Source organism: Oncorhynchus kisutch, linkage group LG24 (assembly GCF_002021735.2).
Source record: "Oncorhynchus kisutch isolate 150728-3 linkage group LG24, Okis_V2, whole genome shotgun sequence".
Lineage (NCBI taxonomy): Eukaryota > Metazoa > Chordata > Actinopteri > Salmoniformes > Salmonidae > Oncorhynchus > Oncorhynchus kisutch.
Genome location: NC_034197.2, coordinates 8,119,301 through 8,145,646, shown reverse-complemented (window position 1 = coordinate 8,145,646; position 26,346 = coordinate 8,119,301). Strand labels below are relative to the sequence as shown.

At 43.4% G+C, this 26,346-nt stretch overlaps 1 protein-coding gene across 8 annotated transcripts; it reads right to left on the bottom strand.

Moving 5' to 3' along the window:
• Nucleotides 1-1,856: 1,856 nt before the first annotated feature.
• Nucleotides 1,857-26,087, bottom strand: LOC109869298 (SLIT-ROBO Rho GTPase-activating protein 3). Of its 8 annotated transcripts, XM_031803506.1 has the most exons (23): nucleotides 25,946-26,087; nucleotides 25,248-25,315; nucleotides 17,590-17,673; nucleotides 16,948-17,119; nucleotides 16,512-16,677; nucleotides 16,090-16,152; nucleotides 15,790-15,894; nucleotides 15,580-15,708; nucleotides 12,840-13,061; nucleotides 12,645-12,746; nucleotides 12,249-12,482; nucleotides 12,010-12,094; nucleotides 11,561-11,588; nucleotides 11,350-11,449; nucleotides 11,204-11,264; nucleotides 11,004-11,081; nucleotides 10,305-10,433; nucleotides 10,056-10,161; nucleotides 9,097-9,324; nucleotides 8,952-8,989; nucleotides 8,624-8,789; nucleotides 3,326-3,374; nucleotides 1,857-3,071 (listed from the first exon to the last, which is right to left on the bottom strand). In XM_031803506.1, the coding sequence occupies exons 3-23, from the start codon at nucleotides 17,648-17,650 to the stop codon at nucleotides 2,907-2,909; spliced, it is 2,487 nt and encodes an 828-aa protein (XP_031659366.1). In that variant the 5' UTR covers nucleotides 17,651-17,673; nucleotides 25,248-25,315; nucleotides 25,946-26,087; the 3' UTR covers nucleotides 1,857-2,906. The 8 variants fall into 8 exon arrangements, 7 of the variants coding, with proteins under 7 accessions (XP_031659366.1, XP_020314946.1, XP_020314943.1 ...); XM_020459357.2 differs by having other exon boundaries at nucleotides 11,543-11,588; nucleotides 22,520-26,087; XM_020459354.2 differs by having other exon boundaries at nucleotides 11,543-11,588; nucleotides 15,580-15,894; nucleotides 25,946-26,068.
• Between the last annotated feature and the right edge of the window lie 259 nt (nucleotides 26,088-26,346).

The window sequence follows — 26,346 nt, the reverse complement described above, 5'->3', positions numbered from 1 at the left end:
CAGTGGATAGGGGTCAGGGGTCTCTGTCCGTTCTGAAAGGGGCGGAGTGAAAGTGATTGTTTAGACAGTACGTCTGGCCCCATTGTACACCTGATATACACCATGTTTTAAACAATGGTTGTGATACAACTGAGAGTTTGTCTGTGCAAAAATGATTACACAACCATTCTGCAGTGTCTCGGCGAAGCTTTTGTGATTATTTTTGTGCAGAAAAACTCTCTGTTGTATCCCAACCGTTGTGTCGAATGTGTTGTATATCAGTTGTGCAATCTGAGTGTGTATGGAGCACTGATTAATTGGACAGGGGTCTCTGTCCTCTCGGACTGCAGAACCACAGGGGTGGAGTGACTTTGATGGCTGGGCCAGTACCTCTGTGTACATTGTGCCGGAGGTCACAATTATTTAATTTAATTTATAACAGTTATTTGCACATCGATCAACATCACTGTAAATGTGCCGGATGTAGCGAGCCTGATCATTTTAATCTGGAATTCCTGATGCAGTGTGTGATGTCCATTACTAGGTTCCCAATCCCTAGAACCTATACTCTATGCCCTTGGGTCCACCCGTAGACCCCTATGCCTTATGCCCTTGGGTCGTCCCCTAAACCTTACGTCCTATATCATTGTGGAGATCTGAGAGGATTGGATAGTTTTAACTAAGGTCTCGATTCAATCAGATCCGCTTTAGCCAACATTTGCATAGCGGTTGTTTTGGAGGTATGGGGAGGTGGAACTGCGTTAGAGCTGTCAAATCCACAAGTTGCTCCCGGCATTATACCTAAAGCGGACCTTGCCATTGGCTGCACAAGGTCCCATTATGAGAGATCCTATGAACACTGGAATGTGAGATGTAATCTACACCTAGTGTCACGTCCTGTTCCTTTTTATGTCTCCATTTTGGTTTGGTCAGGGCGTGAGTTGGGGTGGGCATTCTATGCTTTTCATTCTATGTTTTGTTCTGTGTGTTGTATTTCTATGTTTTTGGCCAGGTATGGTTCCCAATCAGAGGCAGCTGTCAATCTTTACCATACTTAGGTAGCCTGTGTTTGTGGGTTGTTGTTTTCTGTTTTCTGTATTGCACCTTGCGGAACTGTTAGTTTGTTTTTGTTCTAGTGTTGGTATTTATTAAACGTATTATGAATAGTTACCCACGCTGCGGAGGGTTGGAAAATGTAGCATCTTTCACCAGAACCAGATTTTTCCTGCAATCTAGAGCCATAATCATTAAAGGTATATTTTTTCGGTATAATGAGCTGATTGGTGGTTCTTAATTATTATTATTTTTTTTATAATAATGTGTGTGTTCAGCTAGCTAGATAGTGTTCTGCAGGTTTGCCACATGCCTTGTCTTGACTAAGACTTCCTGCAACATTTCACACCTTTCTCTACTGCTCAAAGTGTTTCAAGCCTGTGCCGTTTCCTAATCCCAAACGCAGATAATTACAGTGTAAGATTTCTCCTTGTCAAACAGCTAATAATGGGATGCATATGTTGTTGGAGCACAGTGTACCGAAGACAGTGCGGGACATTTCAAGAACGGGACAGACCACAGCTGACTTTTCTGTCCAGCTTCCCATTGACAACATGACTAGCCCAAACCTAAAAACAGAATCTTCCCTAACCCAAACCCTAACCTAATTTTAACCAATTCAGAAATGAAAAATAATTTGCACATCAGCCATGTCCCATTAGTTTCCCCCATCCAGAACATACAGTCCTCCTACAACATAGGACACAAACATACTGCATCCTCTCTGTGAGTTGGTGTTGCCACCTAGTGAGCAAATGTCTAACTGCAAATATCTTCTCAGTATCCAGTACAATGTGAAGTACAGACGTACAGTAACATGGGAATATTCTGAACAAATTCAACAAACATTTATTCAAACAATCATCAGATCCAGAAAACGATATAAAAATAGCAATACAACATTTAAAAGTTCATCGTTATCAGTAGCTCAATGACTCACAGACAGGAGATCTTGCTGGTACAGGTTAAAAATGGACATTTCATCTGATAAAAGTTGATAGAACATATGTCTTATAGGATCTCTATGATAAAGACCATATGGCCGTTGAACGTTCGTAATTATAGGCCTACCCAAACATGAACCGTGAACTGACCAAATCAGATAGTGAGCGCTTGTCTTGGTGTTGGCATTGCACACATTGGGCATAGAGGGCCTCCATAGGCCCATAACCACAAGAGCATAGAATACAAACAGCACTGATAATAGTGTACAAAATAAGTTTTGATATACCAACTCAATCTGCCATTGACTGTGTAGCATTGAAAGTCACTGGGGTCACTGGAGTGTGTCACTGTGGTTCTATCAAACACAGCCTGGTCCCACATACAGATCTGGGATCAGGCTAACCAAAAAAAAGGCTTCACAGTGGAAATCAAAACCTGTCTGTCCACTTGCAATAGCAAGAATCCCCTTAAAGCTTACAATCCAATGCTTTTCAGTTCCATGGCGGGGACTGTGCAAGTGCACACTTTGGGAAAAGTGTGGAGAATGGGGACGCAGCCCTACAGTGAAAATCAGATTGGGGGTCATTGGGGTGTGTTGTATCAAACACACTAACAAAAGGCTTCACAGTAGGAGTCAAACCCTTTTGTCTGTGACTGTCCACTCACAGGCTTCACAATGAAGGCTGCTGTCTGAGCAGACTCATACAGTACAGTGAACTGACTGCGGTTCCTGTAACCCAGCCATCTGTAATCCCACTGTCAAAGGCTGCTGTCACAACCTGTCATCCTACACTGTGTCATCTTGTCTAAGTCTCTTGACTCTTTCGTCTCTCTCCTTCCTTTCATTCCCTCTCATTCATTTATTCATCCATCGAGCCATTAATTCTTTCTGGTCCCCTCTCTCTTTTTACCAGTCCAGTTGGTCAGATCTAAACAGGTCTTTCCCTTCTGCGCCCGACCCCTCCTTTCTTCTGCTCTGGAGGAGGTTTGGAAGAGCGGGACGAGGTGACCGGGGGGGTGGAGGAGGATGGAGGAGGGAATGATTGTCGAGCGATAAGCTCCTTGAAGACAGAGCTCATCTGGTGGCAGACCTCCTGTGAGATGAAAAGAGGGAATACGGGAGGGAGGGAGGAGGGGGACAATGATGAAGGGAAGAAAAAAAGAGAAGAATAGAGGACAGAGATGTTTTTCTTCACTGGACCGAAGTGGAGTCCCTCTAGCGTGGTCGCAAACCTCTTATTATGCACGCTTAGTGAGTTCAAAAATGACAACAGTAATTGCAACAGCTGCTGCCGGTAATTACAGAAATAAAATATTAAATATTAGCTTAATGAAAAACATGTCAGACCTTGTCAACCTGAACTGTTATATCTTCACTGGATGACAGGTCCTGGACTCTGTGAAAAACAGAGACGGTAAAGAGAGGGTAGAGAGAGAATTTCAGTTCCCCCGCTTAAGCTTATTTAGGTCACTACAATTTATGACATTGAGTGCTAAAACAATACAACAATAACTAGTAAAAATACCCTGTGAATATCAGAGTAGATGGTACATATTACTACCAAAGTTATGGCTACAGCAGTGGATGCAAATAATTGACTAAAACAAACTATTTTGCAATGAAGGTCTACAGTAGCCTCAACAGCACTCTGTAGGGTAGCACCATGGTGTAGCCGGAGGACAACTATTTCCGTCCTCCTCTGGGTACATTGACTTCAATACAAAACCTAGGAGACATGGTTCTAACCCCCCTCAATAGACTTACACAGTAATTATGATGACAACTTCCGGGGGACATCCTCTAACCGATCAGAGCTCTTGCACATGAACTTAAATGTTGTCCACCCAATCAAAGGATCAGAGAATGACTCTAGTACAGAAAGCATAAGCTACAGCTAGCGCTGCAGTGCATAAAATGTGGTGAGTAGTTGAGTCAAAGAGAGAGAAAGACAATAGTTGAACAGTTAAATTAATTTCTTCCTAAATGAAGGAAAAGCGAGAGCGAAAGATAGAGATTGTGAATTTTTCTCACTTTCAGTTTCACTTACTTTGCAAATGCAGCTAGGTAGTTTAGCCTACTCAAAAACCCTGCTCAAACAGAGGATGCTATGAAAGCTAGCTGGCTATGACTATCCAACACAACACTGTATCTGGTTTTCCTAATGTATTGCCTCCGGGGCCCGCCATTGTAAGTGCTAAACTGCTTACTGACTGTACACTGTAACGTTACTGCATGATTGTAGTGAGTTTACTAACGCGTTAGTTCTATTATCTATGTTGACTATGATGTTACTTTAGCTAACATGGTGAAAATGATGTAGGCTGTGTGTAGCGGTTATGATATGGTTTGGCTTGGAGAGGTTTTTTCGCCCCATACTGCTGATGTGTTGTGCATTGAAGTCCACAAGCGAAGGAAAAAGGTGAGAGGTGGAGATCACATAGATGCGAGAAGGAATACAATCTGGCTGCTATGAAAGTGAACTGGGTATTCATTCCGCTGACTCTGCTGAAAAAACGGAAGCAAACGGGACAAAATTGGAGTAAACATACCTGAATTTGTCCAATAGAAACTCATTTATAACTGTTGGATTAATGATTACACCCTATATCATCTAGACGCAGGCAAGAGTGTGCAAGGCGGTATTGAATGTGTCACTGTTTGTCACCTCAAATTTCCCTCGACCTGTGTGGGACTACGTTGTAAACTTCATTCATAGGCTAGGTTGTAGCAACCTCATGATGGGTATAGGGAAAATTTGAGTATTATGTAGTAGCCTAAACGTATTACTGTTACATTGAACTGGGTGAATGGAATTTGAATAACAGTATATGCTGTAATAGAAAAAAGGCCATGCTCATGGAAAAAAGTATTCCTCTCTCATCTTAAACGGCACTGACCGCCACTGGGCTACAATGTGGTTTAAAGTCTCAGTGGTACAGGTACCACAGTAATAGGTGAAATATCTTTGATGGTACTTGTGGTGTTATTTGCATATTGCATCCTGATTGGCCATATACTGTGGGAATGTAGGGGTTCATGAGGAAAGCATATCTCTCTCTCATGTGGCTCGTAATGTGAAGCAACATGAAGTTAGCAATAAATGTGCCTTCATAAAGATGCACCGTTAGTAGTTATATTACTCACATGCAGACAGGTTTGATTACGCTACATGGTGTTAGAAGTGGACTAGAACGGCTTACTAACAGAGTTTAGCTTACAGCACCTGGTTGAAAGCTTTTGGGGGGAGAATCGAGGAGGCTAATCAGCATGGAAGACATTGTGGGAGAATCTTCACAAATCTATCGAGGAGAACCAGGTAAACACTCTCATGTACTGTATGAGAGAGGACGTCTTGTAAGGGTCTAAACCTAAACAAACTCGAGCAAAAGCAGTATGGACAAATAAGAGATTTCATGCATTCTTTATTGTGAGACCACTTTAAAGCGAGACCGCTTTAACATGTGGAGACCGGGGGGAAAATGAAACAGTGGATTATTTTGTCACAGCCTTATATGCCCTAGCAGAATATTGCAACTATGGACTTTTGCATGATGAACTAATTAAAGACAGGCTAGTCATTGGGTTAGCAGACGTGCGTCTGTCAGAACGTATGCAGCTAGATACAGATCTCACACTAGAGAGAGCCATTGAGATGGCAAGGCAAACGGAAGAAGTGAAACAGCATCAAAGTTGCCTGCGAGGTGACACAGTAACAACAAAAGAATGAGCTAGAGCGCAGGAAAGGTTTTCACCAGAGCGGAGGAGCCCACGGACTGGTGCGCCGGCACGGTGGTTGTCCCAATGAAGAAGAGGGACGTGCGGATATGTGTTGATTTCACCAGTCTCAATGAGTCAGTGTGTAGAGAAAAATACATACTTCCCACTGTCGAGCAGAACTTTGGCTCACTAGCCGGGGCGAAGATCTTTCACAAGCTCGAACTGAACATGGGCTTCTGGCAGATCCCGCTAGCCGAGGAGTCGGTTAAGCTAACAACCTTCATCACGCCTTTCGGACGTTACAACTTCAACAGTCTGCCTTTTGGCATCGCTTCAGCACCTGAACACTTCCAGAACAGAATGGTGACAGAGGTCACTGAAGGCCAGGAAGGTGTGGTCTGTCACATGGATGATCTGTTGGCCTGGGGCCAAACTCAGGAAGCGCATGATGCAAGACTTCATGCCGCATTGCAGAAGATGGAAAAAGCCAGCTTAACTCTGAACATGGGCAAATGTGACCAGTCAAAGGAGGAAGTGAAGTTCCTGGGCCACATTATATCGGACAAAGGAGTACAGCCCGACCCAACAAAGACAGAGGCTGTCAGGAAGTGTGGAGCCATCCAACACTAGCAAGCTACAGAGTTTTCTAGGATTTGTGAACCAACTGTGAAAGGTCATCCCTCTGCTTGCAAAAAAGGACGAGACCTACTCTCAAAGATAAAAACCACTGGTACTGGGGGAGCCTTCAAAGAGCTGAAGGAGGAGCTGACGTCCACACCCGTGCTAGCCCTGTACAGCCCAAACAAAGAGATCAAGGTGTCAGCTGATGCGTCTTCCTACGGACTAGGAGGAGTGCTGCTGCAGAAGAAGAGCGAGGAATGGAGACCCGTTGCCTACGCCTCCTGGTCTCTCACAACGACCGAGCAGAGATACGCTCAAGTGGAAAAAGAAGCTCTGGGGCTGACATGGGCATGTGAAAGTTTCAGAGACTTTTTCATCGGTCAACACTTTCAGCTGGGAACTGATCACAAACCGCTCCTGAGATTTCTGGGGAACCAACCCTTGGACACCCTTCCTCCACCAATCCAACGCTTCAGAATGAGATTATGAGATATTCCTACAAGATTTCTCATGTCAGTGGAATGTCTGTGGACTGCAGATACGCTGTCATGTGCGCCAGTCAAAGCCAAAGCTACTGCTGCAGAAAAGGAGCACATGGAGAGCACAAATACATATGTGGATGCCATCATGGAACAGCTTCCAGCGAGTGTTTCCTACATGGACAATCTGAGAGAACAAATCTAAGCCGACAGTGTGTGCTTAAACATCATGACAATGTGTCAGGAAGGATGGTCTGAGTTCAGCGGATGCGAAGGACCGCTGAAACTGTACTGGGCAGAACGTGCTTTTCTCACAGTGCACGGCGGTCTTGTGTTTAAAGGAACAAGACTTGTCACTCCATCAGCCTTACAAAATGATGACCTCACTAAGCTGCACGAGGGTCATCAAGTGCAAAGAACGCACACAACAGGCTCTATGGGGGCCTGGACTCAGTCAGCAAATGAACAAACTTGTGCTTAAATGCAGGACATGCATCAAAGAGCGCACAAACCACACAGAACCACTCATACCGTCACATCTTCCAGAGAGACCCTGGCAAAGACTGGGAGCGGACTTGTTCACTCTGAAAAGCACCACCTACCTGCTAGTGGTGGACTACTTCTCAAGGTATGCGGAGATCGCAAACCTGTCGCTAACAAAGTCTGCGGGCGTCGTAGTTCATCTGAAGTCCATCTTTGCCCGCCATGGGGTACCCGAGGTCCTGCTTACGGACAGTGGGCCTCAGTTCCCCGGAAGATCCCTTTCCAACTTCGCTGCCGAGTATGGATTTTGCCATGTCACCAGCAGTCCAGCAGTAGAAAGCTCAGACGGTGAAGAACCTCCTCAAGAAAGCAGCTGACCCTTACCTTGCTTTGCCGGCCTATCAGTCAACTCCACTCCAGAATGGCAACTGCTGATGGGACAAAAGCTTCAAACCACAGTGCCAACACTCCCGTCACTGCTAGACCCATTACTCGCAAACATAGCTGAGGTCAGCTCAAAGGAAACGGAGAGAATGAGTGCAGTACAGCAAGGTTTCAACAAGAGTCACAGAGCCAGCGACCTCAGCAGACTCCCACCTGGAACACAGGTGTGGGTGACTGACTCAAAAGTCACAGGAACAGTGCTGAGGGAACATGGTGGAAGTTCCCCCACGGGTATGTCCGCAGGAACAGACATCACCTCCTCCCTATGAATGGACCTGAGAACAACAACGCTACGCAGGAGAAGATTCAAGTGTCTTCACCACTCTGACACACTGCATTGTACCTTTTACACCCAGAACAAGGTATGGGCGAGCAATAGTTAAACCAGAAAAGACTGGATTTATAAGCCAGAGCAACAAGAACAAAAGACTGAGCTCAAAGTTAAAACCAATAAATAAGACAGAACAACAGCTGTCAAGTTGTTATAGTTCTAACTTACCTGTGGGGTAGATTTATGTTTAAAGAAATTAGACATTTTGGGTTAAAGTTGACAGAAAATATATTCATGACTATGTAGAAATGTTGTAGAATAACTAGGCAGGAACAGACCTACTGACATAAGAGCAAAATAATCCCTTGAGGTCTATTGAGACAAAGGAAGTCCAATCTTTGTTCTCTGAAAAGGGAAGATGTGGTGTTCTGAATATTGCATTCTGATTGGGCATTTGCTAATGAGGGCCTGTGGGATTTTAGCGGTTCGTGAGGAAAGCATCTTTCTCTCTCATGTGGCTTATAATATGAAGCAACTTGACTTTAGCAATAAATGTGCTTTCATGAGGATACACCGTTAGTAGCTATTTTACTCACATCCAGACAACTTTGATTACACGACAGTACTTACTCTTTGCGTATGTAGCGGGGGGAGCGGGGCCTGCCGTGTAAGGCGGGGCCTGCCATGGGGATCTGTATGGTGAAGTTTTCTCCAAGGGACACACTCCCTCCTGCTGGGGATGGTCTGGAACTGCAGCTGCTATTGGATCGAGATCGCTCTCCCTTTGACTCGGACTCTGGATCACAAAGAGTTATCACATTTTTTGGACTGGGACAATGCACATCAATCAAGATTTCAGGTTAATGTTTCTCATAAAGCATAGATGGAAAAACAATATCCCTTTGTCAAATGACTGGTTCTCAAACACACATGAAGTTAGCAGCCGGCCCCTTCTCACCTTTACTGAGGATTTCTGAATCCCCTTCTCCCTCCTCACTGCAAAATAAACACAGACGATCAACATCAAGTGTATGTGCCTGAGTATGTGCTTGCGTGTGTGTTTGTCTAGGTCGCTGTCCATTTATCTATGCGTTTTCTGTCACCAGTCGTCTTGCTCCAGCGTCATGCATTTCTCATACACCGGTCCCTGTAGCTCGGTCGGGCTGGGGAAGATGCTCTCGTGCTGCAAAATGAGGCCCTTCACCAGAGAGTTGATCTGAGGCTGCAGAGTAACAACATCCTCATCCTGCAACCCTCGCACCAGACTGGGGCCGAAGCACACGGCTAAGTTATAGGGCTGCATCATGTTCTCATCGCTGTACTGGGATACACTGGGGGAAGAGGGGGAGATAGAAGGGGAGAGAGGGAGGGAGGTAGCGCGAGAGAGTGGGAGAGAGAAAAAGAGAGAAAGAGAAAGCGACAGATAGAGAGGAGGGGAGGGAGAGAGAGGTGGGGAGGAAAAGAGAGAAGAAGAGGGGGAAAGAGGGAAGGAGACAGAAAGAGAGAGAGAGAGAGAGAGAGAGAGAGAGAGAAAGGGAGAAAGAGGGCAAGAAGAAGAACATAATAAGACATCTGAAATTTCACAGTTCAAGCTCTTAGTGCTGAACCAAATGGCTCCCTGACCCTTTGAAGAACCCTTTTTGGTTCCAGGTAGAATCCTTTTGGGTTCCATGAAAAATTCCTTTCCACAGAGAGTTCTACCTGGACCCAAAAATAATTCTACCTGGAACCAAAAAGGGTTATCCTATGGGGACAGCCGAAGAACCCTTTTGGAACCTTTTTTTTGTAAGTGTAGTGCACCACTTTTGACCAGAGCCTATATAGGGAATAGGGTGCCATTTGGGAAGCAACCTGATTGTGTTTTTAGAAAAGAGCTATCTCATCAAATGGCTGCTTCTCTCTTCTTTGAGCAGAGGGTTTTCTTTGCAATACTGACATTTGCAAGGGCTTTGTGGTAAGTCTGGTAAGTGTATGGTTAGTTCCTCTTGACAATGACAGTAAAAAATCCCAAATAAGTGTTTGTTGGTGGACAATGTTTTAGAAATAGAACAAAGATACTTACTGATGGAGGAATGCAAAGAGGTATCTCATGACGATGATGACAGGTGGAGGATAGGAGGAGATGACCGATTTGAGTTGAGCTGCTCTCTCTGTCTCGTTATCAATCTCTGGAAGGGTTGGGTGCAACAAGGAGAAAGATTAAGGAAAAGCATATGAAAAGCTACCCAATACACACATATACACACTCAAACAACCCCCACCTACCCACCCTCACACATACAATCACCCAACCCCCCACGCACACACTTACCTGCGTACTCCAGGAGCTGACTGGTGCTGTCCTGAGGAAAGAGAGGGTTCTCCAGGGTTCTGAAGTAGAGCTTCAGTACTCCTGCAACTAAGTCCATGTCACACCTGCTGTCTGCCAGGGGGTCCTCTCCTACAGGGTACACCAAGGGCACATTGCCCACCATTATTAATGATCAATACTACAGCGCTGGACTACGGCTTCCATAGACACCAGACCTAGGTTAAAATAATATTAACTTTCTATCTAAATGCTCTGACTGTTCAATTGAGCCTGCCTGAGCTTGCCGTTTTGGGACTATACCATTGGTTACATTTAGCCCAATGCCAGCTTAATCCAGTAAAGACAAATGATCTGAAACAGATACTTTGAACCCAGGTCTGTACTAGAAGCAGCTAGAGCAGCAGGCAAGGAGCAGGTTGATGTTTATTGGGATGAATATTGCCCTGGAGGCAGCGCTGAGCAGTTTCTGCCAGATGGGCTAGCCGCAAAGTCAAAATTGGCTATATCGTATAAAAACAAACAATTAAGGTTAGGGTTAGACAAGGTTAGCAGCGTGGTTAAGATTAGGGTTAGGTTTCAAATCTGATTGTATTACTTTGTGGCTAGGCCAACTAGTGACCACCCTGCAGAGCTGCCTCCCGGACAAGATTCATTCCAATAAATGACCAACCGGCAGACAGGGACAGCAGACGGGCCTACCTCTCTCAAACGCATCTCTCAGACTGTTGACCTCGGCCTGAGACCCTGGTACTCTGAAGATACCCTCATGGTGGAGACCTACAGTTTAGGATTGATTGACAGACAGACATGAAGACCTTCATAGATACACGCTTACAGTCCATTAGCTGTTTGTAATATACAGCATCAATATGCACCAAACATGCACAACAATGGCTCACCATTGAGGTTGATGAAGCGAATGCAGCTTTCCACAACCACTGGGATCTCTTGGCCCGATGCCTGAGAATATTGGGAGAAGTTGAATGAAATCAGGATACCAAGGAGGAGAATGAGATGTAGACAGAAAGCAACAGTAGGCTGGCACCTTTATGAACGAGAGCATGTCTCCAGTGAAGAGTTTGTGGGTGAACTGGATTATAGGTTGACCCTCCATCCTCGCACGAACAGACTTCCTGGAGTTCCCACTACAGGGGGGAGAAGACACACTAGTCAGTTGACTATGAGACAGTGCCCTAAACTGCTATGTTACTCTTATGAGGCAGTTATAAAGGTCTTACAGAGGAATGTAACTTGACCTGGCTTGATGACCATTGGTTGCTTCAGCTAGGAAGGGAAGAAAAAGCAACAATTAGGATAGCTGTAACAGCTGCATTACAGGAAATGAAGAGCCAAAATGACACTTGGGCAATTAAGGAACAACAATGAGTGTACTGTATATGAGGCTATACTACAAAGTCATGCTGAACTGTTGTGTATGTATTCAAGAGCTTGGAACTATTAGGTTCTATCTGAAAAAATAGGATTCTGCCTTTTAAATGTTCAGAACCCTCATTGGGTTTAAATGCTGTCCGCTATTTTTGTTCTTTTATTCTTTTGAACTTTACAACATAAATTGGGGCATTTAGAGTACTGTAGAGACCATTGAACAGAACAAGGCTGATGTCAATAACTACATTTGGACAAAAATGCAGATAGAAATGTATCGTCCCAAGCTCTCGTATTGTAGAAGTGGTTAGTGCTGTACCTTTCTCTACAGCCACTTTAAGCAGATCATGTTTAGCCTGTAGTTTGGACACCAGAGAGCTTTTACAGAGATACTCCTTCACTTTCTGAGAGAAGAATCAAACACAATTCAAAAAAGTCATCATCATCACCACCGTCATTTCCTTGTATTTCATTTTCATCATTACCGTAACCCCCACTATTATAGTGCACTACTTTTGGCCTGACCCTTATGTGTAAGTCAGTTTAATAATGACTCACAGTACAGTAGAGGATCTCAGTCTCCTGCAGGTTGGCTCTGCGTCTGGCCAGACTAGGTCTGCCACTGCTGCTGGCCAGGCTTTCATTGCTTCCCCCCTGACCTTGGCTCTGAGACGGGGACTGAAGATGGACCTGGGAGCCCTGGGTCTGGCTGCTGGAGGGTGGAGGATCTAGGTCATCATCGCTGATACCTTCCAGCAGGGTAACGCGGGCCGCCCGTAGAGTCTTATCTGCCTAGGAGGGAGAAAGTGTGTAGTGAATATATTGGAATCCATCTTATCCACTACAAGGTCGATTTTAAGCTTTTGAGGGAGTCATGGCCCGGTTACTGTAAAGCATTTTGTGTCAACAGTTGATAAAGGCTTTATACATTTGATTGGGTGGACTGGACTTTACCTCCTCCGTTTCCTGTTTGAACCCGGTGAGTTTAGATTGTAGCTGTTGGAACCTGGTCTCCATCTCACCCCTAATCTCCTGCTCTGCACTCACCTCAAACACCTGAGAGGAACAGGGACAGGGAAGAATCAGGGGATATCAGACAGGTGGGAGCAAAGACATGTGACGTCGAGATACACAAGCCACACACTCTACCTGGTCTCCGTCGTGTGGCTGGAAGTGGAAGCGGAGGGGCAGACAGAAGCTGTTGGTGTGTGTCTGTAGCAGGTTGTCTCTGTCCTGACTCTGGTCCAGTCCAGACACAGCACTTTGGAGCTGCTGCAGCCCTACACTCAAGTTCTGCTGATCCCAGGACCGGCTGGACAGGTAGGCCAACAGCACACGGGACAGAGACAGGTGGTAGCCCACATCTGAACACTGAGAGAGACACAGAGATGACACTGGGATAAGACGATGTGTTTATGTCGTAGGCAGGGTTTGGGTCAAATACATTTCAATACAGTCAATTCAGGAAGCAAACTGAAACATTTGAATTGGAATACGTCATGCTAGTGACACGTTCCTACGTAATATTCAAGATTCAAGATTATTTCAAGAAATCCATGAAAATGCGGTCAAATAAGGTACACTACCGGTCAAAATTTTGAGAACACCTACGCATTCAAGGGGTTTTCTCTAGAATAATAGTGACGACATCAAAACTTTGAAATAACACATATGGAATCATGTAGTAACCAAAAAAGCGTTAAACAAATCAAAATATATTTTATATTTGACATTCTTCAAATAGCCACCCTCCGCCTTGATGACAGCTTTAAAAACTCTTGGCATTGTCTCATCCAGCTTCACCTGGAATGCAGTCTTGAAGGATTTCCCACATATGCTGAGCACTTGTTGGCTGCTTTTCCTTCACTTCGCGGTCCGACTCATCCCAAACCATCTCAGTTTGGTTGAGGCTGGGGGATTGTGGAGGCAAGGTCATCTGATGCAGCACTCCATCACTCTCCTTCTTAGTAAAATAGCCTTTACACAGCCTGGAGGTGTGTTGGGTCATTGTCCTGTTGAAAAACAAATGACAGCCCCACTAAGCCCAAACCAGATGGGATGGCGTATCACTGCAGAAGGCTGTGGTAGTCATTAACCAGCTTAACCATGCTGGTTAAGTGTGCCTTGAATTCCCTGATTACCAACAACGATGAGACAGCCTACAGGGAGGAGGTGAGGACCCTCACACTCAACGTCAACAAAACAAAGAAGATGATCGTGGACTTCAGGAAACAGCAGAGGGAGCACCCCCTATCCACATCGACGGGACAGTAGTGGAGAGGGTAGTAAGTTTTAAGTTCCTCGGCGTACATATCACGGACAAACTGAATTGGTCCACCCACACAGACAGTGTGGTGAAGAAGGCGCAGCAGCGCCTCTTAAACCTCAGGAGGCTGAAGAAATTTGGCTTGTCACCAAAAGCACTCACAAACTTTTACAGATGCACAATCGAGAGCATCCTGTTGGGCTGTATCACCGCCTGGTATGGCAACTGCCCCGCCCACAACCGTAAGGCTCTCCAGAGGGTAGTGAGGTCTGCACAACGCATCACCGGGCGCAAGCTACCTGCCCTCCAGGACACCTACACCACCCAATGTCACATGAAGTCCATAAAGATCATCAAGTACAACAACCACCCGAGCCACTGCCTGTTCACCCCGCTATCATCCAGAAGGCGAGGTCAGTACAGGTGCATCAAAGCAGGGACCGAGAGACTGAAAAACTGCTTCTATCTCAAGGCCATCAGACTGTTAAACAGACACCACTAACATTGAGTAACTCTGGGTCTTCCATTCCTGTGGTGGTCCTCATGAGAGCCAGTTTCATCATAGCCCTTGATGGTTTCTGCGAATGCACTTGAAGAAACTTTCAAAGTTCTTGAAATGTTCTGTATTGACTGACCTTCATGTCTGAAAGTGACTGATTGACTCAAACGCATTAAGAAGGAAAGAAATTCCACAAATGAACTTTTAAGAAGGCACACCTGTTAATTGAAATGCATTCCAGGTGACTACCTCATGAAGCTGATTGAGAGAATGCCAAGAGTGTGCCAAACTCATCAAGGAAAAGGGTGACTATTTGAAGAATCTCAAATATAAAATATATTTTGTTTAACACTTTTCTTGGTTACTACATGATTCCATATGTGTTATTTCATAGTTTTGATGTCTTCACTATTATTCTACAATGTATAAAATATAAAAAATAAAGAAAAACCCTTGAATGAGTAGGTGTTCTATAACTTTGACCGGTAGCGTAAATCTAAAATTATATTTTTGTTTATGGATAAATGTACTTCTGCCAGACATCTTTTATGACATTTTTGTGCTGAAGAGCATTGCGTTACATATTTGCCCATTAAAGGCTATTCAAAAAGCATACAAAAATTCCAAACTACTTGCCGCGTCACTTTCATGGCGTATTTCAGTTTGCTTCCTGAATTTAATTTAATTGAATGGACTTGACCCCAACCCTGCTTATAGATAACATGTTGGATGCACATTGTATTGTAAAGTATTGTAGTAACCTTGGCTTGTGTGAGCCAGAACGGCTCATAGAAGCAGGAGCCTATCTCTTGTTTCTGTAGTGTGATGTCCAAGTACACCCCTTGGACAGGACGCTAGTCTATTGCAGAGCCTTACCCTTAATCTATCTCCTTAATGCTTAGTGCCAGGCAGAGACGCCTCGGATCCCATTTTTACAATCTCTCATATGACTCGGCCGTGGATCGAACTTCCATCTTTCCAATCTCAGGGCAGACACTCTTACCACAAGGCCGCTGAGTTTGCATCATTGCATTGCAGTCATTGTGTATTATGGCTGGTACTTTTCAGTACAATCCAGTGTCTTCCCTATTGGCGCCAGACAGCAGCTGTGAAGCACCACTCACATCTATGAGTGAGGAGATGTCCTGGAGATAGTACTTGTTCATGGAAGCGTTGGCTGCAGCTAGGTTGAGGAGGTAGTCGTTTCGAGCCTTGGTGCACTTCAGCTGAATCTCCTGCACTTTACACTGTCTCTGGAAACACACATCGGAATGAGCCATTACACACACACACACACACACATTTTGAAAAAAGGGATGTGAGCTGTTCTTTACTTTCTCTATCTTCTTAGAAGCGCCTTGTTTCTGTTTCTCTGCTTCCTTCAGCTTTCCCTCTGCAGACACATAATCTGAATGGTACTGGTAGTAGGTCCTCCATGCCTGCAAGCCAGGAGAAACACACACACACAAACGTTGAAGCACACACGCACACACACAGAGAGAGAACCTCCATCAACACGTCATATCATGCAAATACCAAGACGACTACTTTATATCTCACAGTGTCCTATTTTAAAAAATATGTCATACTTTGTTTCTTAACTGGTGTCTGTTTCCCACACATGTTGGACTTACTGTCTGTAGCTCTGTGGTGACTTTCAGTAGACCATCCTGTAACTGGGTACAGACATCTTTACTCTGGAAATAAAGAGATCAACCAATAAATGTGTTAGATGACTAGAGAATGAAACAGAGGCCGAGGCAAAGATAGAGGCAGATTAGAGATGGAGAGAGAGAGATTAGAGATGAAGATAAAGACAGATTAGAGATTGAGACGGAGATAGAGACAGATTAGAGATGGAGATAGAGACAGATTAGAGATGGAGATAGAGACAGATTAGAGATAGAGACAGATTGGAGATAGAGACAGATTAGAGATTGAGAAATGTACAGATTAGACATAGGAATATGACTCCCCAGGACTCCCTGTAAAATAGTGCAAATGTTACTGAGCGGACTATCCTGGCTGAATGAATCAAATGAAGATGGAGCAGTACCCTCTTGGCCAGGCGCTGTGTGATGTCCAGACAGTGAGTAAGGGGCTCGGTTAGGGTGGTCCTACAGATTTCACTCAGACCACTGTGGTCTCTGCTCTCCTGTCTGGTCTGAGCCAAGAGCACCAGCCAACACTGGGCCACAGACTGGCCACTACAGGGCTCCTTCCTGAAAGATAGAGGCACAGGGAAAGGGCCATGGTTTAACCATACATTTACTAGAATGGAAAATACTAGAATGGAAAATTAAAAAACACTGTTTTTTAGTTCTGGAATGGGCTTAATCTGTGTCTGGGAAACATGTCATTTGTAGAGTGGATTCAGAGACACAAAGACCACTTCAAATCTAGCCTGATCCCAGATCTGTTTGTGACGTCTTGCCAACTCAATGACCATAGGACTAACAGACATAGCACGAACAGAGCTTGGAGCAATTTACCTTTTGATTTTGGAGGTGAACCTCTCAGACAATTTGTCAAGCGAGCGTGCATACTCCCCTTCTATCTCACTGCGTCTTCGCAGGTAGTCTGTCAGGTCCTGAAGCTGCTGAGATTTCTGCTCCAATTGCAGGTCCAACACCTTCAACTGGTCCAACAACTGACAACGCACCTCTTGGGGAGGGAGCGGGAGAGTGGGAGGGAGGTAGGTGAGAGAGAGAGAGAGAGAGAGAGAGAGAGAGAGAGAGAGAGAGAGAGAGAGAGAGAGAGAGAGAGGGAGGGGGGGGGGGGGAGAGAGCGCGAGAGCGGGAGAGAGAAAGAAAGAGGGAAGTGGAGAGATATACAGAGGGATGCCTCCATTTTGTTTACTGACTTTGAATAGTGACTGAGTTCTACACTTCCATGTCCTGTACATGTAGACCTTCAACCAAATGCTGAAGGTGACGGTTGTGTTGTACCTTTGAGTCCAATGTGTTTACAGTCAATAAGCATTTAATATGGACTCAGTCTGTGACTAGACAGACATGCATGGAACTAGAACTATGATGTACCAACCGGAGGGCGGAGAGAAGAGAAACATTAAATATGAGCAGTACAGTAGAGTAACGTTAGAGGGTAAAAACAGTAGCGAGGAGTTCCCTTACCTTTGATTTGTGTGTCATAGTCTAGAACACCCACTTTTCTCAGCTTCACATTTGACGTCATTGTTGCTCTGGCAGGGTGAAACCCTGTTGCAAAGAGATGGCAATAATTCCACAAGGTTTTCTGCGATAGTTCAACCTGAAACCTTACAACCAACCTGCTACCTAGTTCCTGGCAAAAACCCTCACTGTACCCATGCTTCTTAGAGAGTATATGTATGTGTGCAGCTAATGACCCTTCATCCGGGACAAAGTCCACTTGATTATTGACCTAACTCTTGAAAACCTTTCTGTCTATACTTGTAGTGTACACTACCCTGCTGCGTCTTGATACATTCTGTCCTAAACACTTAGTAACAACGCTCGGTGACACTCTTTGTTTACAATGCAGACCGACGGACTCCACAGTATCCACGTATTAGAGATAGACGGCCTGGGATAGACTGACTGAAATAGAGTGACTGTAAACAGTATTCTCTTACTGTAACACATCTAGTTCAAGCCAGCCTAGCTGCGTAGAAAGCCAGTTGGCATGTAACGCGCCGCTCAGCTCCCGCTGCTGCATAACTGTCGTATGCTGTGCGAAAAATAGCAACAGAAACATTTCAGCTGCTCTATAAATAATACTTTGCCACCGCCACATGGTACACAGCACTGTCACCGAGGGGATGTTCGTTTTACAAGCTACAGGTGGGTTCACTAATAGATTTAGTAACTGTAACCAATGTTCCCTCTCATTTTTTTCGGCACCGAGCACATTTCAGGTCTGCTGAGCGCAAACTTGAACGGCGTGAAAATTCTATGCGTGCGTTTACTGTGAACACTGAGGATGTACCCACTTTAAGTTACAGTTTTAACAGTGGCCTTGTAGGCTATTGTGGCTATTTGATCATAATGTAGGCCTACCAAAGTGGCTTACCATCAAAAACAATGGAGAAAATGCATCCCATAACATTTTAACATGGAAATAGCTGTTTTATCATTCAGTTTACAGTAGCAACAAATGTGTGGTGTTCAATATCTTACATTCCATGAGACTTTTGAAAATAAAAAAATAAAAACATACAGGGCTTGACATTAACCTGTTTATCCACTTGTCTGTCAGGTAAAGAGGTGACTGAAAATGTTGTTGTGTTGTTTGATGCAAGAAACTACATTACAAAATAAAACAAATTATTATTCCCATAACATTATTACAGAGGATCAGACACATCGTGCTACTGTACCCTCTGCCTATTAGCTACTTAGCTTATTCAAGTCTGTCTCAAAATACAACAAAAAAAGCTCTATCTGACTCGCTTTTCAAAGATGTCTAGTAATTTACACGTTTGTGCTCTTGTTGAAAGCAATCACTCCCCTATTGCTGAATACAAGTGATCTATAACTGGGCTAATAACTCACTTTTTATTTTACCTTTATTTAACTAGGCAAGTCAGTTGTGAACACTTTCTTATTTTCAATGAAGGCCTAGGAACAAGTAAGGGATATTAACTAAATGTGCACACGCAGCTATATGCAGCTCTCACTTTGATCTCAAAACAAGCGCATCTACTCACGACTGTAAACACAGTCCAGTTCAATGTACAATGCATTCGGAAAATGTTCAGACCCCTTGACCTTTTCTACATTTTGTTACGTTACAACCTTATTCTAAAATTGATTAAATCATTTTTTTCCCTCTGTACTTTGCTCCGTTCATCTTTGCTTCGATCCTGACTAGTCTCCCAGTCCCTGCTGCTGAAAACATCCACACAGCATGATGCTGCCACGACCATGCTTCACCATAGGGATGGTTGAGGTTTCCTCCAGACGTGACGCTTGGCATTCAGGCCAAAGGGTTCAATCTTGGTTTCATCAAACCAGAGAATCTTGTTTCTCATGGTCTGAGTGTCTTAATGTGCCTTTTGGTAAACTCCAATGTGCCTTTTGGTAAACTTTGGTACGCTTCCCCAGATCTGCGCCTCGACACAATCCTGTCTTGGACCTCTACGGACAATTCCTTCAACCTCATGACTGGGTTTTTGCTCTGACGTGCACTGTTAACTATGGGACATTATATAGAAAGGTGTCTGCCTTTCCAAATCATGCCCAATAAATGGAATTTACCACAGGTGGACTTCAATCAAGTTGTAGAAACATCTCAAGGATGATCAATGGAAAAGGGATGCAGCTGAGCTCAATTTCAAGTCTCATAGCAAAGGGTCTGAATACTTATATAAATAAGGTGTTTCTGTTTTTTTATTTTTAATACATTTGCTAAAATTAAAATTAAAACTATCTTTACTTTGTCATTATGGGGTAGTGTGTGTACCCCATCATTTTAGAATAAGACTGTAATGTAACAAAAAGTTGGAAAAAGTCAAAGGGTCTGAATACTTTCTGAAGGCACTGTAAATGGCCGCACCAGTCTATGGGCTGAGTAGTGTGTGTAATAGAATCCTTCTCGGATGTGTTCTGCCTACAACAAAATCTCTTGCGTAGTTTGTTTTGTTTCGGTATGTTGCGTTGAAAGTGGCTAATATGGCATCGATTCGATCACAATTGCCACAGTAAAAGGAGACGTTGATAGTGTGAACTGGGACAACTTGAGAACAGTGGTCACCAAACTTTTCTGAGTCAAGATCACTTTAAATCAAAATGCAAGCCGAGATCTACTGCTGAGATTTTGTTTTATACATGACTTAAAAAAGGTAAGCCTATGCAACATTAACCAATCAAAAAACAGTACTGTAGCAATGAGGTTTGTGAAGTAAGCTATAGGCCCAATATATTATCACCACATATTGGCTTTGCTTGAATTGCCCTGCCAATTGCTGTTCGGGACATTTTTTTCAATTATCTTTCAACATTTGAGGTAGACTATATGATCACAATGGTAATAGTGTGATCATATAGTGAGCATACATTTAAATCATTTGCTTTCTATTTGTATTGGGCTAATGGTGCCTGAATCTGATGGTCAGTCTCAGCTGATGGAGAGAGAGCAGGAGACTGAGGGTTCGCCTCTCATCATCCCTCCGCTCTCTCTTTCCTCCACTGACACTGACCAAGAAGGGACACAGTCTTCCAGCTGGTGGCGAAACTCAAGTCACAATCTCCTGTTTCTCTCTGTGGGTTGATATTTCTGCGTGGCAGTCCCTGGGGGAGCTGCGCGGCAGTCTCGGGGCTACTGCCGCGCACAGCCAGACAAGACACAGCACACATAATCCTTCAATTCTAGTTGACATGATTTGCAGATTATATCAGTTTACAAACTATTAACTACAGTTACTGGTTTATGACTATATAATTTCATGACAGTCAGACCCAGCCAGCCAATGTTGCTTTTCTGTTCAATAGCATAGGCCTGGTGTTGTTGGCATAATAGTGATCTGATGATCCAACATAATTTTCCATTCTTCCTCTACGTTGGATCCAGAGTCATTAACTTGTCCAGTGGATGAGAGAAAAGAGAAGTCTTTATGGATTTGTGTTGTTTGTTATTCCTTATGTTAGGCACTGTTAAAGGCCTGAGAAGTAGTGGATCAATTAACTACAGTTCAACCGCCATTTATGAAGTTAGTATTATTGGTAGACTAACAGTGAAAGGTTTACTGAGGAGCCCTTCCCAACAATGCAGAGGAGAAAAAAGAGAAATAGAAAAATGAGGACATGGGGAATGCGGTTACCTTTAGGGGAACGATTTGATTGAGAGCTTAATCAGTCAGTACATGATCACTGCCTGGACTTATGGTTAAGAACTGCATTTGAATTGCCCTTCATGAAGTTAGTAGTTCATATTATTGGCATCTGTCCTGCCTCTCTGTTTCTCTGTTGTCTGTCTGTCACATAGAGACACCTCTAGTGATCTTTTGAAAGGGGAAGACAGGGGTGGTGTTTCCTGTGTCAGGGGCACACACACACACACACACACACACACCCACCCAAGAGCAAATTAGGACTCACTTGACCTCCCTTAACCAGTCACTTGACTTCTCTCTCTGTCTGACTTATCACTCTCTCACTCTTCACTGGCAACTAACTTCCTCTTCTCTTTTCAAAAATGTCACACAGCTGTTTTACAGTCTTCCCAATTTCACTCCCTTTCATTTCTTTTAACAAACAAAACAACTTTTGCCTGTGATTTCTTCAGTCCATCTAGATAGGCATGCCTATTGGTTGATCTATGTATGTGCCTGTAGGTTCCCCTATAGGTCTATTGCATCTCCATTTGGAATTTGTAACACATGTCGTCTCGCTTAAGAAAATGCATTTTTAGAAAGCAGATGTTGTACATGCAGCACGTTGTCTTCACAGCTTTGTCACCCTTTCCTTTCTCCTTCTCTCCATTCCTTCACTATGTGATCATCATTGAATCACCCAACAGGAATTGGAGTTTATTGCCATCATCATCAGGACGTAAGCAGGGTACCAATTCTTAACTGACGTTCACTGGTCAGTTTTTAACTGGAAGACCTTGTAGTTGCTGTATCTGATCGAATTAGATTTGATCTAAGGCTCACGCTTCGAACACAGCATCATCTGGATATGTGTGCAACAGAACTTCAACATTCACCTTCTGCTACCATTTTTGTCATGCCGTGTCGACGCACACAGTGTGACGCATACGATCGATAAATCAAATTGACGCACCACACCGAACACAATGCAACTGCCTCTGCAACGCAATGCTGCAAGGCAAACGCAGCTTTTCATTGGGAATGAATGTCATAGTTACGTGTATTGCCATATGTACTAATTAGGTGTTTCCCAGGTTATGGTCCAACCACAACCACACATAAAGGTCACAGTGGGGAGAGATGCAAATTGAGAAATACAGTATTCATAACTGTCAAACAGCAAATAAACCACATTCACAGGAAGTAGAGAAAAAGTAACCTCACAAAATGAATTAAATGGCCTAGTTATTCTGTCATGAAAATGTGATTCTTACCTGGCTGAAATTAGTTTTAATACTCTTCTTTTCCACAGTGAGTAACATTTATCTCCAAACGATAGATCCGAACTTCTCTCTTCCTCCTCCTTACGTTAAATACACACACCTGGGTGCTCTCTCTCTGTCACAGACACACACACTCTGTTCTGTTGCCCCCTGACACACACTCGGAGACATCCTGTGACAGCTTGTGAAAGAGTTGTGAAGAGTGAAAGCTTCTAATTCAAGCCACACCCCCTCCTCCTCATCACCCCCCTCTTCTCCCCTCCCTCGTCATTCCATCCACTTTCCCCTATGAGTTCATGTGTATAGAAGTAACACACACAGCCTGAGTAAGAGTAAGCGCTGTCATCTATAATTACCGTATTTAGTCTTACCACCGATTTCTTACTCTGAGTAACTAATATACTTGATGAGAGCATTGCACTTAATTGTGTAACACGTCCTAAAATGGTGGTGCCAAATCCACCCACCATGTCACATTCATATCATCTCACTGAACGAGCATGTTCTCCACATATAACATGATATAATCCTGATACTATGCATGACTAGAGAGCAGTAGTTTGCTTACTCTTATAGCTAATATTGTTTACCAGAAACAATGGTGCAGAGTGAAGTGACAGTGTTGTCATGCCTTTGCAAGGTGTGAAGATACCAGATAATGCGTGAAAACAGAACTGTATGCCTGTGGTTAAGAGAAGGGAAGAGTTTTACTGAATGTCTAAAAAATATTGTTGTACAAGCTGAGAACTGTCAAACACTCTTATTTCTCACTTCTAACTTCCTGTGTATTTCCTTCCCTGCCTTCCAACTAAGACACATTAAATAGCGGACTGTTAACTGAAAGTGGCTTCTAACTGATCTATATTTTGTTTTGACTAGTTTTCGGTATAAATGTTATATGGTATAAATGGTGGTTTAAATGTTGACGCATTGCTAAGTTTATTTCTTCCCCTTTCTCAAGAAGTCTATCCTTCTTTAGAGTTTAATTCTGAAACTGTAAGCTACGCAACATTAAACCAAATTTTCATTTTGTGCACAATTCCAAAAAAACTTCTCAAAATACTTTTTATTTCCATGAAAGAGAGTAGTCTTTTTCCAGTTTTCTGAGAAAATGTACAATACCAGTCAAAAGTTTGGACACACCTACTCATTCCATTGTTTTTCTTTTTCTTTCTAAACAAATCAAAATGTATTTTATATTGGCCAGGGTTTCTCTCAACCAGCTTCATGAGGTAGTCACTTGGAATGCATTTCAATGAACAGGAGTGCTATGATAAAAGTTAATTTGTAGAATTTCTTTCCTTCTTAATGCATTTGAGCCAATCAGTTGTGGTAGGGGTGCTATACAGAAGATGACCAGAAGATAACCTTACTTATTAAGTACATATTATGGCAAGAACAGCTCAAATAAGCAAAGAGAAATGACAGTCCATCATTACTTTAAGACATGAAGGTCAGTCAATTCGGAATGTTTCAAGAACTTTGATTCTTCAAGTGCAATCGCAAAAACCATCAAGCTCTATGATGAAACTGGCTGTCATGAGGACCGCTACAGGAAAGGAAGACCCAGAGTTACCTCTACTCTAGAGGATAAGTTCATTTGAGTTACCAGCCTCAGAAATGGCAGCCCAAATAAATGCTTCACAGAGTTCAAGTAACAGACACATCTCAACATCAACTGTTCAGAGGAGACTGTGAATCAGGCCTTCATGGTCAATTGCTGTAAAGAAACCACTGCTAAAGGACACCAATAAGAAGAGACTTTCTTGGGCCAAGAAACACTAGCAATGGACATTAGACCGGTGAAACTCTGTCCTTTCGTCTGATGAGTCCAAATTTGAGATTTTTTGTTCCAACTGCCATGTCTTTGTGAGATGTGTTGTGGGTGAACGGTATTTCCCACAATGAAGCATGGAGGAGGAGGTGTGATGGTGTGGGGGTGCTTTGCTGGTGACACTGTCAGTGATTTATTTAGAATTCAAGGCACACTTAACCAGCATGGCTATCACAGCATTCTGCAGCGATCTGGTTTGGGCTTAGTGGGACTATCATTTGTTTTTCAACAGGGCAATGACCCAACACACCTCCAGGCTGTGTAAGGGCTATTTGACCAAGAAAGAGAGTGATGGAGTGCTGCATCAGATGACCTGGCCTCCATAATCACCCGACCTCAACCCAATTGAGATGGTTTGGGAAGAGTCAGACCACAGAGTGAAGGAAAAGCAGCCAACAAGTGCTCAGCATATGTGGGAACTCATTAAAGACTGTTGGAAAGCATTCCAGGTGAAGCTGGTTGAGAGAATGCCAAGAGTGTCCAAAGCTGTCATCAAGGCAAAGGGTGGCTACTTTGAAGAATCTCAAATATAAAATATATTTAGATTTGTTTAACACTTTTTTGGTTACTTCATGATTCTATATTTGTTATTTCATAGTTTTGATGTCTTCACTATTATTTTACTTTGTAGAAAAACCCCTGAATGAGTAGGTGTATCCAAACGTTTGACTGGTACTGTATCTGTTGTTTAAATGTATCTCAGGACATCCTGTTGAAGACATCATGTTGGTGTACTTCAACACCTTGTAGAATGTGAGAGAGATGGTACCACAGGGCAGGCTAAATACAACAGTGTGTGAGGGTGATGGATGCTTCGGGTATGTATTACCTTGGTATCAGTTCAGTCTGTGATGTTAATTATTCTAATGATGATAATGATGTTACCATGGTATCAGTCCAGTCCTGGAGGTCAATTCTTCTAATGATGTTACCATGGTATCTATCAGTCTGTGCTGTCAATTGTAATGAAGACAGGAACAGAGTTACTGGCTCAGGGGCTCATTTAGAAGGGAGCAACATTACAGAAAATTCAAATAGAAATGTGTACAACAGGAATGACTGTCAGATAGAATTGTAAGCTCTATATATCACATTTCCATCTGCAACATTTAAAACAGCACTAGTGTGAATCAGGGTTTTCGTTCAGGAAATGTGGCCCTGAACAACAGATTTTAATTTAGCCTACTGGCCATTTGAGAAATTTGCCGGATCCATATAGGGCGTCCGCCCGCGGTGCTCAGAATGACAGAAATCACATTTAGATTATGGTAATGCATATTAACAGAACATGCAACTCCTGTAAGGAAGCAGACCGTTTTTAAACCTTTGGCAAAATGCAATTTGCGGGAAAACCCCATTCTAAAAAAGTGCACCTGATAACGCAGTTCCATATGCGACGGAGATGAAAACGGAAAACGAAAGAAAGTTGATATGAAAAACAATAGAGCAGGAGAGAAGTGGCATAGCTGTGGGTCCAATAGCGAAGTTAATGGAAATACATTTGCCCAAATTTTATAATCACTCCTATCTATCGTCTTATTTATGTCTGTGTGTGTGCAAGTAGAAAAAACATGTTGATTCACCCTAGGTCTGCTTCTAGAGAAATGCCAAAGCCATCCTCCTCTCTTTCATATTGATGAAACAAACGGTCTGCTACCGGTGGCAACAATGTCCTACTCTTTTTGACCAGACAGCATCAATCAGGTTGGCTACACACACATAGACAGAGTGGTGCTGTTTTGCTCGCTCGGGTGCTTTATTAGGTGAGAAGCATTCAGCCTCTTGCGAATTGAAAGAAAATTATGACGCAGAGTTTTTTTCTTGGTCAATTATTTGGGCAAGTCCTGCTTCCCTTGGCATCCACGAATAAAAATTTTGAGACAAGAAGGGGAGGAGTGTGTGGCGAAGACATAGGAGTCTGGGATTAGCTGTCTCCCGCCAATTCTTGCACATTCATTGTTTAATTGTGTGTATTGTTTATCCT